Source organism: Pollicipes pollicipes, unplaced genomic scaffold (assembly GCF_011947565.3).
Source record: "Pollicipes pollicipes isolate AB1234 unplaced genomic scaffold, Ppol_2.1 Scaffold_6686;HRSCAF=7923_pilon_pilon_pilon, whole genome shotgun sequence".
NCBI classification, from domain to species: domain Eukaryota; kingdom Metazoa; phylum Arthropoda; class Thecostraca; order Pollicipedomorpha; family Pollicipedidae; genus Pollicipes; species Pollicipes pollicipes.
Window position 1 is genome coordinate 2,530,500 of NW_023596921.1, and position 19,255 is coordinate 2,549,754.

At 50.4% G+C, this 19,255-nt stretch overlaps 1 protein-coding gene across 1 annotated transcript; it reads right to left on the reverse strand.

The window, feature by feature from the left end:
- Nucleotides 1–1,370: 1,370 nt before the first annotated feature.
- LOC119107296 (serine/threonine-protein kinase DCLK1) lies at nucleotides 1,371–17,161 on the reverse strand. The gene is made up of 12 exons (XM_037230721.1): nucleotides 17,030–17,161; nucleotides 8,068–8,249; nucleotides 7,415–7,753; nucleotides 6,747–6,977; nucleotides 6,341–6,460; nucleotides 5,392–5,442; nucleotides 5,141–5,349; nucleotides 4,726–4,903; nucleotides 4,238–4,531; nucleotides 3,696–3,938; nucleotides 2,799–2,909; nucleotides 1,371–1,981 (listed from the first exon to the last, which is right to left on the reverse strand). Exons 1-12 carry the CDS (start codon nucleotides 17,064–17,066, stop codon nucleotides 1,913–1,915), a joined length of 2,064 nt encoding a protein of 687 aa, XP_037086616.1. The 5' UTR covers nucleotides 17,067–17,161; the 3' UTR covers nucleotides 1,371–1,912.
- Between the last annotated feature and the right edge of the window lie 2,094 nt (nucleotides 17,162–19,255).

Below are 19,255 nucleotides of genomic sequence, written 5' to 3' on the forward strand. Positions count from 1 at the left end.
GATGGTGGGCGTGGCGCGGCGGCGGCGGCCGCTGCTGCTGGCCGGGCTCACCTGGACCGCCGTGCTGACGGCCGTGGCGCTCTACACCACCTGCTCGGCCTGGGCCCACTGTGGCTGGCACCTGGCCGTCTCACTGCTGGTGCTCGCCTACCTCTTCCTTACCCTGGCGGCCGTGCTCCGGTACGAGCACTCGCTTAGGCCACCGCCAGATGACAGTCAAAGCGGGATGATGTTACAGTCGTACACAGTCATGGTAGATGAGCGGGACGACAGCGATGGCCACGTGGAAGCGGAAATGGTGAGTCTGCGCAGCGCGCAAGCGGAAGAGCGCGGAACAATGATGATCTCTTGACCGCTGGCGCTGATGCCCACCACGGGCTTGAGCGTCGACAGCTGGCGCGGTGTGCGACTGGGAGTGCGACATCCATCTGTCGCGGCAGCTTCCCTTCGGTAGTGGCGGGCGTCAGGCACAGTGGCGGCACTCGTTGGCGGATATGGGCAATACGCCCGCGGTCCGTTGTGAGCGTTGGCATACGAAAACCTGCCATTGTCCAGCGGTCAGCATCGCAAGTGACAGAGTCGTATGCTTGAGAACTTCCTTACGTGTGCATCTTTACGTTCAAAATTCAGTGCTACGCACAATAAATGTGACAATGGCACATCCTTGTTGCGAGACGATCCGCAGTATTGTCTAATGTAAAGTACGAGCAAGTATGTCTGCTATATATTGCGCTCATTGTGGAATAGCGTCGGCGAAAATAAAACAACTGGTCAAAACACAGAACATGTTAGTACTACAATTATTATTACATTTATTGTTACTGATAACATTTACCATTACTATTATTATTATTACTGCAATTATCATATTATTCCATACAACTGATTCGCCGTACACTTGCAGTTTACGCTTTGCACTTATCAAGCATGCCACCCTCACCAGCAACCGGATACTTTTGCTCGCTGATTTCATCATTGCTATGACGTACCATGAAGTAGGTGACAGGAAATACCTCATTGGGGTCCCTAAGAATGACTCATGAGGTAAACCGGTATTCTCGGGAGGAGCGCATTCAACACTATCGTGTATTGCTCCTCCAACGGATACCTGGGTTGCGCTTCGCCTGCCAACGCTTTGTTTCCGTTAACTTACAACTTAGACAACTCTGGGCTGTGCTAAAGCAATGAATCCTGGCAGTTTGCTAGAACACAAGAGCTATACGTGTCGCAGGAGCTCAGCTATTCCAGTACGGTGGCAAAGGCGCTCAAACTAAGTGGCGACTAAATACCTCGGGCAATGCCTTCACGAGACGACTGAATCGGCTCCTGACAAGCCTTCCACACTCGCCTCCACAACTAACAACATGCCGTTCGCGTGCAACTATTTATTTGACAAAATAATTACTACGAATAAAATACATCACACAGCTGATTAGGCCAGCGGTATCGTTGTGCACCAAGACAAACGAGCGGCTACCACCCGCGGGGAGCAGGGTACGCGGCCAGACGGCGCGCATCCCCGAAGCGGCACGCTCAATTTCAGGACCCGTCCTGGGGGGCGGCCGGCGGCACCGAGCCACCCGGCGCCGCGCCACGAAATAGACTAGAGACGAGCACACGGGCGGTGAGGGAATCGGAGGCGCAGCGAGGCGGCCACAGCAGCTTGCGTCGTACGCTCGTTAAAAGCACTAGATTTACAGTAAAGACACCACACCAACGGCGCCAATTATTGCCCGGCCCGGCTCGCACCGGCAGCGTCCGGCTCGTTAAAATCACGGCACAACCAAACCATGCACAGCGCAGCACGCCTGATTTGGAGCCACTCGAACCGACGCAACACAAATAAAAAGATCGCTTGGGAGCATGGTCGTTGGTTGAGATTCGCGTCACTGCCCGCACGTCACCCGCCAACTCAGTGACTGGTCGCACCCAGCAGGGACTGGCCTAAGAACAGCTCCTGCTCCTTGTCTAGGGCAGTTGTCTGAAAAAGACAGCACGGAAGACATCAGGTTACATGTTTGTATGAGGTGCAATATGTGGCGCATGAGGAATGCTGTGATACTCGGCCCACCCGCTTCTCCAAACGCAGTACGCCCGCCCTCGCTATCGATAGCGCTGTGTTTTTTATCCGTGGCATGTGATTTTTCCGTGCGGGATTTGACGTTCTGCCAAAAAATTTCCTCACAAGTCACTATCTGCCCATGGAAAAGAGAACCAACTTGTAAGCGCGCTGGAACATTAAACTGTTAAGGCACCGGTCAGTACAAACTGTTCCATGCGGCGTGATATTTCACTGCCGTGTCCTCCAAGCGTCCAAGTGAGATCACGGTGTCCAAGTGCAAAGCCAATCTTCGTAGCGGATCTTGGGTGAACACATGTTTCCATCAACATCAGCACGATCCGTCCCAAGCTACCAATTTTTTGTGTTATTCTCAGGTCATCCAACTAATCGCATGTCCTCAATCATCTGCTTACCAAAGCGTGGAGCTCCACGGCCCCTCGCTAGCGCCGCCGGATGCGTAAGGGAGGAACAGAAGGAATTAAGTATCACAATTGGGGAGAATAACAAGCGGATGAACTACAAAAGGGTGCTAGGCAAGTCCAGGAAAGCCGGCGCTATACACGCTATTGAGCTCCGATCTCGCCTGCCCACGAGATAGACGGCAACGATTTGGCCTGTGGAGACAGAGAACGATTACCCCTGGCGCACCGACGCAACGTCGTGGCGAGCAAGCACTAGCAGGACCAGTGTCACAGCAGAGAGAAACAGACACTCGAGTCGGTAGAGAAGCACTCACCGTCATCAGATTCAGTCCAGCGTTCTTGTGCCGGCCCGAGTCCGTGTCGAAGTGAATTCCCAGCTTATGCGAGACGGTCACGTGCATGTCATTCTCTAATGCCTCGTCTTCCTGCACAGAGCATATAGGTTAGTTGGCACTATCCGGAAGATGTCCACGGCTGGACTCGTTAGAAAGCGTTGTGGGGATGCCCTCGCCGACTCGGCCGACCGCAGCAAAGCGCTTTTTTGTACAGGTTAGCCGGCACCTCCAATGACTGGTGACGCTCGGGGGAGCGCCATCAACTAGAGTGTATCCAGCAGCCTCAGCAGATGCAGCATGGCGGGGACGGATGCCGCGGGTGCATCGCTGGTGCGGCACATTCGGATACAGCGACGACGTTGTGGCAACTCTACATCAATGGCCCCCGAGCACGTAACTCATTTATGATAACCGACACCGCCTTGATAACCAACACCGCCCTCTGAGTCAATACATTAATTGGTTCAGACAAGGCAACACCCCAGCACCTAAAACATCTGTACCGGTTGACAGTTTATCCAAACCCGCCAACGGAACGGCAGCGCGATACCACCAGGGAGCCCAGGTAACAACACAAACCGTAGATTAACCCGATCTGGACAATTGCGCGACTACGAACGGCCCAGCCATATGACGGAACGTTGATCAGTTCAGAAATATCAACCAAAGCAGTGACGCATCACCCGATCCGCCTAATTCCCTTCTATGGCCGATCTCTGCGCCCACTGGCCACCAGCGCAGCGGCCCGGTCCGCCCAGCACAGCCACCAGCGCACCACACGAGGGCTCGGTGCCGCAGCCGGGCAGCCGGGCAGCCGGGCAGCCGGGCGGCCGGTCGGCCCGGCGGCCGGGCGACACGCCGCGGCCGGCCACTCACCGCGATCCACGGGTGGATGAGCACCTCCTCGGCCGAGAAGCGCGCCTCTGGGTCCACCTGCAGCATGGCCAGGATGAGCTCGCGGGCCGAGTCGCTCACTTCATCCCAGAAAGGCGGCGTGAACTCGAAGTAGCCCGACAAGATGCGGTCGAACAGGTCCTCCTGGTTGTTCTCGGGCGAGGCGAACGGCGGGAAGCCGCACAGCAGGATGTACGTGATAACGCCGGCCGCCCAGACGTCCACCTGGCGTAGGGGCGGGGGGGGGGGGGCGTCAGCAGGGAGGCAGCGACGCTTGCGACAGCGACCGGCCGGCATGGGCACGACGGGCACGGGTGGCCCGGTCAACAGCGCAGGGCCCAGACCGCGTGAACAAAGAATCGCAGGCGGTGGGCTTCGCACGTGGAGGTGCATGCAACCGTGGGACGACGATGTGTTTGAACTACATCACGACCTCACAAGTCTTTGGCGCCAAAAGTCGAGCGCTCAAACCGATGCAGCGGTGAGTGCGGCCGCAGAGCCGCGTGGGCAGCGTCGGGGCGCACCTTGACGCCGTAGCCGGTGCCGCCGAGGATCTCCGGCGCCACGTAGGTGGGCGTGCCGCAGACGGCGTACAGCGGCCCGGTCACCTCCTGCGCCAGGCCGAAGTCGCCCAGCTTGAGGCTCTTGCAGCCGCCGGGCCGCTCCACCAGCAGCAGGTTCTCGGGCTTGATGTCGCGGTGCACGATGTCCAGGTGGTGGAGGTAGGAGAGTGCCGAAGCCAGGTCGCGCACCATGCTGCTGGCGTCCCGCTCCGTGTACTTGCTGGTGGTCGAGATGGCGTCGAACAGGTCGCCGCCCTGGCAGCGGCATCGATGCGGTTACGAGCAGAAGGGCGGCAACTCTATCCCGTCCGGCGCATCCGCCTGTTCCCGGCGGCATCAGTCGCCGCCAGCTACACGTGATTTTCCCGCGACGATTGCACGGCAGGGCGGCTGCCGTTCGGCCGAGCTGCAGCGGCTAGCGGCCGTCCGGAGACAGAGCACCCACTCACCTTGACCAGCTCCATTACAAGGTACAGCTCGCCAGGGAAGTCGAACTCCTCCACCAGCTGGATGATGTTGGGGTGCCGCACCCGGCGCAGGATGGCCACCTCGTTCTCGATCATATGCTCCTTGCCCCGACACTTGGACTTGTCGATGGCCTTCAGCGCATACTCCGAGCCCGCAGACCTGTGCGAGCAGCAGGCCGGCGTACACGCCAGAACCACCAAACGGCACTGCCAGACGCCGACCAACAGGCGAGCGAACTAATCCAACGCACCTCCACGTCAGTAACTGAACCATCCATGTCATTGGACGTCGGGATAGGAGACCTCAGGCAGGGCCATCACATTATGACAGCCACGCCGCCACCAGCGACGGCCACACGGCCTCCTCATCCCACCGACGTCCGCAGCGCCCCCTCACCTGTGCACACACTCGCAGACGACGGCAAAGTTGCCGTCGCCGATCTTCCTGCCGACCCAGTACTTCTCGCGCACGCGCGCCGGGCACTGGACGCCGCTCTCGGCGGCCGGCGGCGGCGCGCCGTTCTGCTGTCCGGACGCCAGGAACGGCGACTTGGCGCGCAGCCGGCGGCGCGCGCGCGGCGTGGCCAACGTGCCGTAGCCGTCGGGCGCCGCGGGCGGGCCGGCCACGGAGGCGCGCGACGCCGGCGTGCGGGCCGAGAGAACGCGCCGGCCGGGCGCCGTCCGGGGCTGGTTGGCGCTCTGTCGGCGCCAGACACCGGTTACACCGAGGCCTGCTTGCGGCACACGCAGCTTCCTAGATCATTGGGAAGCAGTTATGTACAGTACTGGAGAGAAAGGCCATCAGCTAACAGCACAGGCAGCAGCAAGGACTATTAAACATTCCCCATCGATCTTTTATGGATCTTTTAAGGGAATGCTCCACATCTGAAAATATTCAAGCATCAGATATGACGAAATAAGCTTATTCGTAATTAATGGCATACTTTTAAGTGAAAAGGACTGCTCTAAACAATGCAATCTCTCCGTTTTGGAAATATGCTCTTAATGCGTCATTGTTTGATTACGTCATCGTGCCTTGTACAACATTGAGACCCATAAGACGGTCGTTGTATCTGTAAATCGCGCTCATGGACACCAAACATGAACGAGTCAACAATGGTACTTTTCTTGGCCTTGATTGCCGCACGGCCAACGGAACGACACGATTTGCATGACGTCATAATGGTGTCATGGATACCTGGGTGACCTTGAAATACGCTGCATATCTTCGCGGGCACACATCAGAAACTAGAGCGTTTAGGTCTTACAAAGCGCAGGGCTGTGAACCGTACCGAATGATCTTCAGGATGGCTATTTCAGTTGAAAACCCCCTACAAACATGGAGCACTCCCTTTAAGTCTGGAACAAGCGACACCAATCTCTTTTGCAGCCCCAAAGGCTGTGCGATAAAGGGGGAAATGTCGGCCACGTCATCGTATGGTTGTGTTGTTTCAGATGTCCCTTCATTTTTTAAACACATCAAAAACTGCCAGCTCTCATGTACAAGAAGACTTCATGTCGCACACGAATGAAAAGTACTTATAACCGGCTAGTCAACTAAGTATGTAAGTCAACTAACAGATTCGGGCGAGCTTACTTTACTCGAGATCCACTTGGTCTCATCTGGGTGGAGCTCGAAATCGTCCGGCCGGTGCTTTTCTAATCCGTACGCGATGAACAGATCATCGTCGTCGAAGAAATCTTCCAGCTCTCTGATCTGCAAGACGGAGAACAGCTTTTCAAACAAACACACCAAACAGTCAGAAGACGACCGGCTGACACGCTTGTAACACAAGGGTGAACACAGAGCTCTTAGACAAGGACCTCACTCAAGTCAGCAGCTACCAGAATCACAACATGCACGACAGCACAAACCAGCCGTAACAGACTGCACGCTCTGCGGGTTACCACTCTACCACTCACCTGTCCCACCACAGTCAACAACTCAGCCGACCAGCCCCCCACCCCACCCGGCGCCGCTACCCCTTTCCCCGGCGACGCACCTGTCGGCCCTCCAGCGTGAAGATCTTGCGCACGACGCCCGAGTCCAGCTTGACGGCGCGCGACAGCTCCTGCAGCACCTGTTCGAACGAGTGGGCCGTCTTCTTGTTGAGCAGCATGCGCACGATGCGGCGCGGCCGCGTGCCGTTTCGGATGACCGTCACCAGCTTGGGTCGGATGAAGTCTCGCGAGCTCGAGCCGGCTGCCATCCGGTCGGCGCCCTCCATCATGTCCTGCAGCGGTGGCGTCACGCGCCGGTCAGAGACGCCCGCTCACCGCGGGCGGCACGTCGGCGCACCGCAGACCGTCAGCAGCTGATGCACGGCCCGGTAGGGCACTGTGTGGACACGGGCAAGCGCACCTTAGGGCTTCGTTGGTAGCAATCGGGATGTCAAAACCGGCCTGCTTATTGTATGCTGCGCGTCAATGTCGACATATGTTGCGCGATATTACAGATCAAAACTCAAACATTCTTTCCGATAAAATACCACTGCCGTCGCGGCCATATGAGGTGAAACATAACGCCTGCCCTGCCAGGCGCGGTTGACGGTCACCAGCCGCTTGACCGTCACCGTCACCGCTTAACCGTGGGGATGTGCTGTGAGGCGCATACGCCTCACAGGACATCCCAACGCGTCACCACCAGCGGGCCGCCCCGTCGTGCGCTCACCTGGGCGCTGCCTGTGTGCTGAGGCGGCGTGTGCGCCGGCGACGGCTGGCCTCGGCGCGTGTTCCACGTCGGGTCCTGGCTGCCCAGGTAGTCGATCCGCTTGAAGTTGTCCGTGCTGGCGCACACGTAGTTCTGGCCCTCGAGTACGTCGTCCAGGCAGGTGATCTTCATGCCGTCCAGGGTGAAGATGACGCGCACGCCCTTGGGGAGCGCGGCGCGATCCACCACCGAGGAGCGCGTCAGGTCAGCCAGCAGGCTGTCGAACGTGCGGTAACGGTCCGGCGGCACGGCGAACGGCAGACCCTTGTAGAAGCGGTCGCCGTTGCGGTAGAATCGGACCTGCGGAGGTCGCCAGGTGAACGTGGAGCAGGGAACGGAGGACGCCACTAGCGTAGCTCTGTAACACTTGTCCTTAGCAAAACATAACAGGGTAGCTCGTCCATATTCCCGGAAGGCTGAGGCGACACTTCGGTATACTATTGGGGATGAGGAATACGAAAGCAATGTTCATTGCAGTCCCCAATACTCTTGCCGTCATTAGCAGCAGAACGTCCGCGCTTGACTAACTTCCCCAAGCACCAACACAAACCCGTTGAACCCAGCGTCTATCTCCACTACTGCTGTAGCTGGAGGCACCAGCGGCGGCGGCTAACCTTTTTGGCGCGCTTGTCTGCGGACATTTTGACGAGCGAGGTGCGGTTGGCGCCGGTGGGGTTGTTGGCGGTGAGGCCCAGCAGGCCGGTAGGCTCGCCACCCGAGTCGGCGTGCTCCTCCGACTCGACGCCGAAGCCGTTCGTGTCGCCCGCCACCATGTCGTCCTTCCACAAGAATTTACCTGGCGGCCGAGACGCAGCCGGGCTGGTGATGCAGCTCGGGGAGGAAAGGTGACACACCACATCAGTGAGACCGTGCACACTATGAACTGTGAAGCTTTGTAAGCATACCATGTTCTCAATGGTATGCGTTGTGGTACGTTGCTTTTTTAATAGAACGTAACGCGCATCGTCACCACTGCCTGCGGAGCGCCAGCGACTGCATGGGCCGTATTAGCGTTCAAGGGTCATGACGTACCCGGAATTCAAACCCAGGCTCCCCAGGTCTGAGTCCGACGCACTAACCACTCGGCAGTTACACCCCCCCCCCCCCCCCGCCCCCCCCCCCCCGAATGGCATGTGCCATGGTGTGAGTACTAACACTTGAAAGGTAATCGTGTGGAATTTCAGGTTGATTACTTATCAGCTGTGTTAGAAAGGACACTTAGTTAAAACGGAGCAAAGGCATGGCCTGAAGCTTAAACATTTAATACAAATTTATAAAACAATAGCATAATCCTTAAGCTTCAGCACGCACCTTGATGAACGTTTAAATGCAATGCGCTCGAGTGTGGGTGAGAGATGGGGCCAATTGACCCCCCCCCCCCCTACTCCAGATCTTTTAAAAAGCAGCGAGAGCTAAAAACACCGGATTCACGGGGGAGGAAAGCCTCGATGTCCACTAACTGGCATCTAATTCTGAGGCCTTAAGGTCGTATAGTCAAAACGGTTGATAGTGTCTCAAGTGCTCGCAGATCTCCTCGCATAACCAGCTTCAAAGGAAATGTTCCACATTTGGAGATATTGAAGCAAGCATCAGACATGATGAAATAGGCGCACTTATAATTATCAGTACACTTTGACGTGGAATAGGCTGTTCTGAACAACATAATCTCTGTTTGGTAAATATGCACTTCAATATGTTATTGTTTGATTGTGTCACGAAGTGTTTAAATGCCGATGAGGTGGCGTCAAGCGAGCGGTGAAAAATTGCCACCTTAGCACTCACGTGAAGTATTTCAAATTCGCCGGGAGATGGCGGTGGCGGCTCTGAAAATGCTCGCTGAGCCAAATATCGTCATGTGCTCGTGTTTTGAGATTTCCCGTGGTGTTTTTGCATATTTCTACGTGACTTTGAGATGTTTACCCTTGTTCATATACTCAACTAATTTAACATTCACGTGGTCAGTACCTACATACTCGGCGCTGTTGTTTAGCTATTCGACTGCAAGTCTTCTTTCCGTAATAACTAGCAACTGTGACCAACTTCTTACATTATGTAGCACGAAACGTAATTCCTGATCACACATCTGGCGCTCTCATACTCTTTCTTGCTTCATCCTGCATCCTCATAACGCCCCGCTTGTTCCGGGCAGGTTGTGTCATGTCACTGGGGCTTTACGACGCACTCAGTTGCTGAGGCCATATGGCGTCGCCTGCCTCTCACCCTGACGGGAAGGGCGGGGACCGCGGGGAATCGAACCCCGTGCCTCTGGTTTCCCAGACGTGCAGTGGTTAACGCAGATGCGTCAACCACTACACTACCGGCACCCCGTTCACCCCATTCGAATACAGCATCGTCACATTGTGTCATTGTGCCTTACAAGACATTGCCAATTGACAGCTCTTATATCTGGAAATTGTGCTCATGAATGCCAGGTATGAACAACTTAACAACGATATTTTTGGCTTTCATCGCCATATGGCATGGTAGAATTTGAATAGCGTTTGTATGGTGTCAAGGACGCCTAACTGACGTTGAAACAGCCTGCAAAAAATAGTTTGCACACCTTTAACACGCGCCCGGGCGGCCCGCTAGATACCCTTCGCTCGGGTGGAGGTGGGTCAATTTCATGCCCCCCCCCCCCTGAGATCTCGAGAACTAAGAAAGCTAGAGCCTTCAAATTTACAGGGTGTCTTGACCTGTACATTAACTCACTCAGGTCAAAGTTTGAGCTTCCTAGGTCATGACCTTCAAGTCAAATAAGGTCAAACAGCGTCAAATTCCAGGTTGGTCTCCAAAGTGCCCCCAGAAGCTAGGCAACTGTTTCTAAGCAAAAGGTCACGAGCCCATTCGAGGTCAGTGACCTTGTTTGACCTTTTGAAGGTCATGGCTACCAAAATAATATAAGACCACTTTGAGTTTTGCATTTGCATGAGCAACAAAAAATATGCTAGGCAGTATATTCCTAAAACAAAATGTCGACCCAGGTCATCTTAGGTCAATGACCTGTTCTAACCTCTAAAAAGTCAACAGAAGGTGTATGATGCGGTCTCTGCCGTCAATAAATTCGAAATGAGCACCAGAAACTATGCTGTACAGCAAGCCCTAGAGAAACAAACCAGTTTGGTTTTGACCTTGGTCTGACCTTCATGACTGACCTGAGGTCAACTTAATTTTCTCATTCAATATTTGTGGTGCCTAAGAAAGCATCTCAGAGATGTATGGCTTCGTCAAACACTCTGTTGTTGTATCAGATTAAACGATTCCCTAGAAATTGCCTTCCCTGAAGCCATGGCCTGACTTTGACCGGCCATAGGTAAGCGACCTTCCGAGGTGCATACAAATGTTTCATGTTAAACAATCTGCTATTGAATTGTCTACAGCTATGCAAAATTTTGCAACACGCAAAAATGCAAAATTGGTTTACACACGGCGTGGCGTAGCCGTGCTGTTCGGAAACCATTCTGGAAAAACCTTCGGTGGGGTCAATTTAATCCTCGCACCCACCCGAGCATGTGTTAAGGGCGTGTAGCCCAGAAAATAATGTGGTTTAGATCTTGAGAGGAAAAGGACAGTGAAGAGAACCAAACAATCATCAAGATGGCTATTTCAGCTCAAAACCTCATAGCATTGTGGAGCACTCCCCTTATTGATGTGCTTTCTCCCTTCATTGATATGCTTTTGTCAATTTGCCATTTTCACAGAAGCCATACACAGAACAATAAGCATAAGTAAGATCTAACATTTTACAGGAAGATCTTTTTGATTTTTGTGGAAGCCTAATTCCTGGGCATGATCTGAAAAATTTCGGCAAATGGTGCCACATTTAACCAACTTTCATGTGATATCAAACTTCAAGTGCATGAAGCTTGGTCATAAGTGTACATACCTATTACCCTTCTGGGACACTGATCAATTTTGACCAAATAAGACCTTCAGGCAGCACCATTTTGAATCCTTGTGCATTCCTGGTTGGTGCAGCTCACCTCTTTTACCCATTGATTTATGGCTTGGTGCAGAAATATTGTAGAACAGTTGAGACTGTCATGTTTTTTTCTGATCTTGAGTGGGTACTGTAAATAAAAAGTACCAATGATAACAACTGCAGATGACTATGTCTGATGGATAAGCTGCATCAAGCTATCAATACACTAAGGAGAGGTGGTTCCCAGGCTGCCCAGGAATGGACAGCATCTACAAAATAACTCATGCTTGTGGCTCACATGGTCAATAAGTGCCTATCTGTAGCCCAAACATAAAAAGACCCAAGCACCATTTTGTGAAATTAAGTAATTTCAATGATCTGAAAAACTCAAAGTGCTGAATCTTGTGATACAATGTCAATTAATTAGAAAACACTTTGGTTCAAAATGTCACAACTTTATCTTCCAAGCAAATAAGCATATTAAGTTATCCAAAGCCCAAAATCACTTCTCCTGAACAACTCACATAGTGGCCTTTAGGCCTTTCTGCCATCAAAGAGAAGAATAGCTGAGTGGTTTTTGTATTACTCAGTTTTTCAGCTTCACCAACAAAAGTTATCATCAGAACCAGTTAAGAGAAATGTGGCACGACATGTCTGACCCCAAGATTTCAGGAAATGGTTAAAAATGTATCACTTGATTTACTTGATCAAATGATTATTCACAAATGATTAACACCAAGTTTATGATACCCAATTACAACACCACATCGAAGGGTCCTAGGCCAGCTACATCTGAATTTCAATTTACCTTAACACAGCAGCCCATCTTTATTCTCACAAAAGAAAAGATGTCAGTGGGGATCATTTCTAAAGCTTTCAATAACAGAAAAGTTCTGATGTCCTTACTTATATTAAGTAAATGTGCATGTGTGTGTGTATATGTATATGTATATATATATATATATATATATATATATACATATTTTATATATATATACATATTATACATATTTTTTTTTATTTAGGTAAATATATATATATATATATATATACATATATATTAATATATATACTATTAAAGACTACCATTATAATTTATTTTTTACTTTACTTTATGAATATCTCCAGCAACACATAGTATGTATGTCATGTACAACAGCGGCAACAGATTACATTTTTTGTCAGAGGGAAGTAGACCATTAAAACTGAATATTATGATAAAGATTATTCAAATGGATAAGGGTACCATCAGTACCACTCCCTTGTTACAATGACTAGCCTACACATTCAACATAACAACAAACAATATGCCTGCATTTTCAATGAATATCATACAATATACACCATTTGTAATAATGACATATGCATTGCATTGTAAAACTTGTCACCCACAGCAATGTGGGTTCAAAATACCTTTTTAGGTAAATTTCAACTATGGCAAGGTCAATCACATGCAATTCATGAAATAAAGTCATTTCATCATATAGTATGTCAAAGAAGATAGGCATGCTCCACCCAGGGAAACATCAGTACCCAGTGAGCCATTAAAATTCAACCTCTCCTTTCATGACAAGAGCAAATAAACCTAAACATTTCTTAGGCTGCAATTTCATAATGCATGCTTGCTTGGTCATAATCCTAGAGCCATAGTTCAGCTGCTGGCCTGGCTATCCATGTTATCACTACTTGTGTTACATATTCACATAAAGTATGCATGCACTTGCCATCAAAATTAGCATCGAGCAATGAAAGTATGCAGAATATATATTTGAAATGTTGAAAGTGCACTCTCACAGATAATTCACCAAAGCTCATGTGCTTTTCACTGAGGTGTTGCCTCATTTTGGCATTCACCCACAAGTCTGCAGTTTATATCAATAAATATCGTCCTGATCCTAGAAAAAAACCTATGCATGATCACACTCGACAGGGACCACATGCCTGAAAAACGTCTTGTAGGTCCCACCAATGAGGTTTGTCTGTTTAGAACTTTATGAATCACCTGCCCCATTAACTCCCATGCAGTGTCAGAGGCGAACGCGACGCATACCACATACTGTAAGCCGAGTGCCTGAAGTCGCCAGTTTTCACAATTATCAACATTCACACAACCAGAATAAGTAATGGCTCGACTACCTTACCGCTCCAGGATCTGACACATACCGTAATATACGAGTCAACACCCACCGGCACCACTCCCACCCCTCCGCGCAACTTTCATCTTTCTCTCATATGCCCACCCTGGCGACCCAGTAAACATCGAAGTAATCCCTTCACACAATGAAGTTATTCCTTCAAATTGTGATTGGCAGTACGCCTGCGCTTGCGAACTGTCGCTCAGCCGGTGCATTCGGCTTAACATGGGTCATATATAGGACGTCCATGGAATCTGCAACAGGGGGAACGATCGGAGGAAACATTTGTCCCACAAATTGCGAAATTTAACGCTACACACACGGTGCGAGACAAATTGCCGAGTGGCCGGGCGCTCGGGTAAGGGTCAATTTCCCCCCCCCAAGGCATTTTCATAATTACTTTCGAACGGGGTCGTGTGACCACACTCAAAATCTCCTAAATTTAGGGAATAGAAAAACCGACTTTTTATGCACAAAATTATACACACTACGCAAAGGCGTTGACCTATATAGCATGTCCGTCAGGCCGCTGGAGGATCCAGAGGGGGCCACGGGACCATGGCCGCGTGCCAGGAAACTCTTGATTAATCAGAGGTTCTCTACGGATTGCTCCCATTTGCCTGAAAGTCTCTAACGCTATAGCCGAGGGCCCATTTGTCTGAATACTCTCGGTCACTCAGTGGCTCTCCACATTGGTCTCGGTTCACCTACCGAGACATGAGTGATATGCCCATGGGCTCTCTACATTGGTCTAGAGCCTTTCCAATTTTTTCTCCCACTTGCCGAGGGCCCTACGTTCTTATCGGGTGTCCCATGTGTTAACCTGTGTGGGCACACTCGATCGTTCTGGGGCCCTGAATATTAGATCTTGTTTACTTTATATTTGAGTGGAGGGTTCTACGTTCTTGTCGCCCCCCCCCCCCCCCTCCCCATATTGAAACCTACTCTGGCACACTTGATGGTCCGCGGGCTCCCCACATTGTGTCTTGGTTAGTTCTTATTTTCTTGAAGGGCATTACGCTCTTTTCGGTGGCCCCATCTGTGAGCTCCTTGGACACCCGATCGTTTGGGGCCCACCACACCCGGTCTTCGGTGCCTCCTGTTTGCTTTAATGCCCCCACGCTCTTATCGGGCCACATGTTCACCTGTTCGGGCAAACTCGATCGTTGGAGAGGCCTCTTCATTGGGTCTTGGGTTCTTACTGTTTGAATGGAGGGCCCTGCGCTCTCGTCGGGAACCCCATCTGTTACGCTGTTCGGGCTAGTGGCGGATCCAGCGGAAGACCACGGGGCCATGCCCTCTTAGGCCCCAAAGGGGTCCGTAAGCTCCGAAGGGGCCCGTAACCGGTCAAATGGACGCAGTTTTCTAACACAAGACACAACAAAATGAAGGGCCCGTAAGCAGTCACAAATAATTTTTGCTGGTTGAGAGGGCGCTGAATGGGAGAGAGTTTGAGGCACATAACGCTCTCTTAAGGTTATAAACTGGTACCTGGGGCCCAGTACATGCACTTGCCGGGTCGATCCGATCGGTAGGGGGTTCCACGTTGCCACGTTTTAGGAGGGCCCTCCTTTTCTGTTGGGATGCTTTCTGCTTACATTCCAAGGCACTTTTGATCGATCAGGGATTCTTCCCATTCGTCCGAAAGCTCAAAGGCGTTCATTCATGTACACTGGCCTTGGGTTATTCCCGCTTGCTCAGAGGACTTGTACTTTGACCTGAGCTCTATGTTCTCCTGCCAGAACACTCTCGATCGTGCAGAGGCCCACAATATTTTAGTCCTGGATTCTTTTTGATTTCTCTGATGAGCCTGCACTGTTGACGGGAGCCCCTTTGTCGACTTGCCGCGGTGCCCTCGATCGCCCAGGTCCCGTTTCCATCGGCCTTAGGTTTTTTTTCATTTTTGCCAGAGGGCCTACGCTGTTGACGGGTACATAAATGTTGATCGGCCGGGGCAGTTTTTGATCACTTTGAAGCCCTCTTCGTTGATCGTGACCTCTAAGGTCCCTAAGGAAGAAGGATCCTTGTCGCCGAAAGCCCAACATGTGCTTGTGAGCGCCAGGACGTTACGCCTGCTCGTTTATACGGGCGTGACTAAAGCCCTTCATGTCCAAAAGTCCAAGATCTACATGATGACTATTTCCTTTGGCATCTTGGCTTTAAAGCAGCACTCGGGTACTTACCGATGAATTTTTACGCGCAATTGCCGAACATAATTGTATACGCCACCGACGTCGTATATGTCACTTCGCTTTGTCACTTAATAACTTAACTAACTTAATAGATGTTGTCATATATATATATATATATATATATATATATATATATATATATATATATATACGTATACTGAATCTCAAAATGGCAGGATCTGCTGTAATCTGGAGAAAATGACCATATTTAATGCATGTACATGCCTGGCGCCATCTAGCTTTCTTTGGCCCCGCACAGGAAGATGGGCTCCCACGCAGTAAACAGTATTATAAGAATCTTTAAATTTAATGGCCGGAGTGCGATGATATTTTTTTGAGGAGCCACAAACTCTAGTGGGCCCACAATGTTGTGCCTTTCCCTCCCTTCACGAAACCTTTAATCCGCCATTGCACACATATCGATGACATCACAAAGATCGCCTATGCAGCAATCTCAACACGTCCGAGACATTCATGCGCCATCGTACAACAGTTAGTTGGCTTACAGTCGAGTTGCCTAGCAACGATACAGGCTTCCACATCATGAACCATTTAGGGTAACCGTATCATATGCTTCCGGGGCTTAACTGTGTGGTTGGTAGATTCAAGATGTAACTTTTGGGGCCAGAACCTTTGCCAAGCATAGTTTGTTTCCAATACACGACAATTTAAGTAGAATTATCTCAATTCGAAGAATAGTTTTACTCGGTTATCTCTAGTTGCTACGCAAATCAATTACATGAGGGCACCCCCTGACTACATATTTCTTGACGCATGAACAAGCTTGAAGCCCGAACAGTTGAACTTACCAACCCAGCACGTTGCATATCATTGCAAGGTATAGCCGTGGGATGCAGAAACTATACGTTGACATTAAAAGAATGGCATATCTTATATCATGCTTTTCAATAACATATCAAGGCATCTCATGCAAGTGCTTCTAATGTGCACAAGCATCTCTGTTTCATGCTCTCCGCTTTAAGCAGTAGGTGCATTCTCATGCTTAAGCTTTTGTAGGCTCAAAAGAGAAAACATGCATACCCCCATTGAAGGAACGTACATTTTTGTAAGACTAGTGTTCAATGCGTCCTCAAAACCAAAATGGGCCCAGTCCACATCACTACATGGTGAAGTACTACTTACTGCTGTTTAACCGTTTGGATTTGCTAAATAGCGAAGCCCATGACACCCAGGACTGACAAAGCTATTTTTTACAAAGTATCTTCATCGACAATTCATGCAGGCATGCGTAGTTCTTGCCAACACAACACATGATCGTGAAGAAAGTAAATGAAATCAAATGCCCACTGGTGGCCACTAGCCTTACCTTCACCGTTGTGCTGGACGTCTTCCAGCAATTTCATGCTGCTAGGGTATAAATCTAGTAAAAATTCCCCTGCCCTCCCATCGAAAAAGGACCAATCCCCGCAAAAATGGTCCGGATGCTGCTAGGTAACGCCGTCCGAAAACATCCCGTATATTTCCTGGCCGGATCAGTTTATTTTTTCTCGTGCGTCCCGAGTAAACTCGTGCTGGGATGGTACGGCGGTATTTCTTAGGAGGCGGGCAAGCTGAATCAAGGACATGCCATCTTACTTACACATCCTTGGCGTTGTGAGGCACATCTTGTGATAACGTTGAAAACGTGGATAGCGTAGTTTATGCGATATTAATAGAAAGTTAAGCTTCAGACGGATGGTGTCAACAACATGCAGAGTAACTGCCCAACACAGTAGGTGCGTATGATCAGGCTCATCGAGACACGAAAGTTTGCCACCGGCCGGCAGCAACTGGTCATCGCAAACTGCGGTCAGCTGATGCCAGAAACCAGCAGGTTGCCGAGCAATTGGACCTCAGCAGCTGGGCGTCGGGGAGTACACAGCTGAAACAGCCTGGAGAAGTTACCTTACTTTCTTGTTAACGCTCGAAGAGGTGGTTATAACAAAGGGCAGCATCCATGACTCCTCAAAGCATTCACGTGGACACATGACCAATATTGGAGAGAGCGAAGTCTGGAATGGGGGCATGAAGGATGAATGCGTATGAAAGGAGATTCGCTACAGTCCTGTGGAGTACCAACCCTGATCCAACAAGGTACACACTCGGTTGCTCACGGACTCTAACGATCCTTAAAAAATGGAAAATCAGCTGACTCGGGTTGAGCCGTGTACTTGTATTGCCCGAAAAAGTCTTGATCGCAGAAGTGGCGACATGAACTGGTGCCGCAGCAGTTTTACCGGCAATTCTCATGGCAGCAGTTGTGCCGTGACATCTCACACCACGCGGTCGATAACTTCGATATTTCTGCTCACAATTTTAGATCTTCAACACGGTTAATCGGATATGCCGAAGGAAGACGCGAATGACTGCATAAACTAAGACTTGTGATGCAGAGCATTGAGTGTTATGAACCCACCTCACTTGCATCCCTGGAGGCGCCTCTGCACACATGTTTGCTTTCCGTCCCCCAGCTTCACCACCTGTGCGGATATCCTCCAACGTTACCTACTCATAGCACTGAAGGTCTGGTATAGTTCTGGGGCTGAGGGGGACTACCGTGATTTTTGGTACGGGAAGGGACTATTTTTACGAGCGAGTTCCAGGCCATTGGCAGTACCTACCCACTGCGGTACCCACCAGCATACCCCACAAACGTTAATACATACGGTACCTAGTGTATCAATGAGCTTTCGACATTGGTTTGCTCTGGTGCCATAGACAATTGTTTCAGCTATGCACCGTACACATTCATTCGACTATCCACTGGTCTCCTTACATAATTATGTATATTGGGCGCTGCTTCCTATCCATGGTAGTTGCGACGAAATTTACAACCGGCAGGGTTTTCCTGAAGGTTCCGGAATTATATTCAAAAGTGTCGGGATGAAAAACTGCGCCGGACCTAACTAGGGGGGGGGGGGACTTAAGCCCCGTGGGACGTCCCCCTCGGCTATACCACTTGGAGCCGGTAGACCGAGATCGGCTATCAACTATTTGGTGCGATGGACCTACGACATTTGACCTTACGAGGTCGCGTGATTCCTAACTTGGTGGTCTCGAGCCGTAATGGATCATTTCGCCGCGTTTTCATCAAAATCGGAGCTCGTCGCGAAATAAATCGCTGATGGTAACAGCTCAACGGACATATAACCATACACATGCTACAAATTTATCGCATCAACCGGAACTCAGAAGAAGCAGTTACGTCTGTAAAAGCAAGAGGCAGTAGACTATATATATATATATATATATATATATATATATATATATATATATATATATATATATACATAATTCCGGAAATATCACCACCTTGACATGACCGCCGAATTTCACTTGAGGTCCCTCGAAACCCGGGTTCTGGAGCCATCAATGCTCACTCTATGTACCCGACATTTTGACACAACACCTAGAAAAACATTCAGTACAATTCAAATTTAAAAGGCATGCTCCAAACCGTTTCAAGATAACGAGTGGAGGCGGAATTCAGCCTCCAACGCCCGGCGCTCCGACATGGTTAAACGATGTATTTTCGGGCAAGAAAATGAAGTTC

What these genes read in the sequence shown, in the direction of transcription:
- LOC119107296 (XM_037230721.1), bottom strand. Translation starts at nt 17,066, where the DNA reads ATGAAATTGCTGGAAGACGTCCAGCACAACGGTGAAG. An exon ending in CAGACAAGCGCGCCAAAAAG is followed by an intron (nt 7,754 to 8,067) that starts GTTAGCCGCCGC and finishes CGACCTCCGCAG; the next exon opens with GTCCGATTCTACCGCAACGG. An exon ending in GTCTGCGAGTGTGTGCACAG is followed by an intron (nt 4,904 to 5,140) that starts GTGAGGGGGCGC and finishes CTGCTCGCACAG; the next exon opens with GTCTGCGGGCTCGGAGTATG.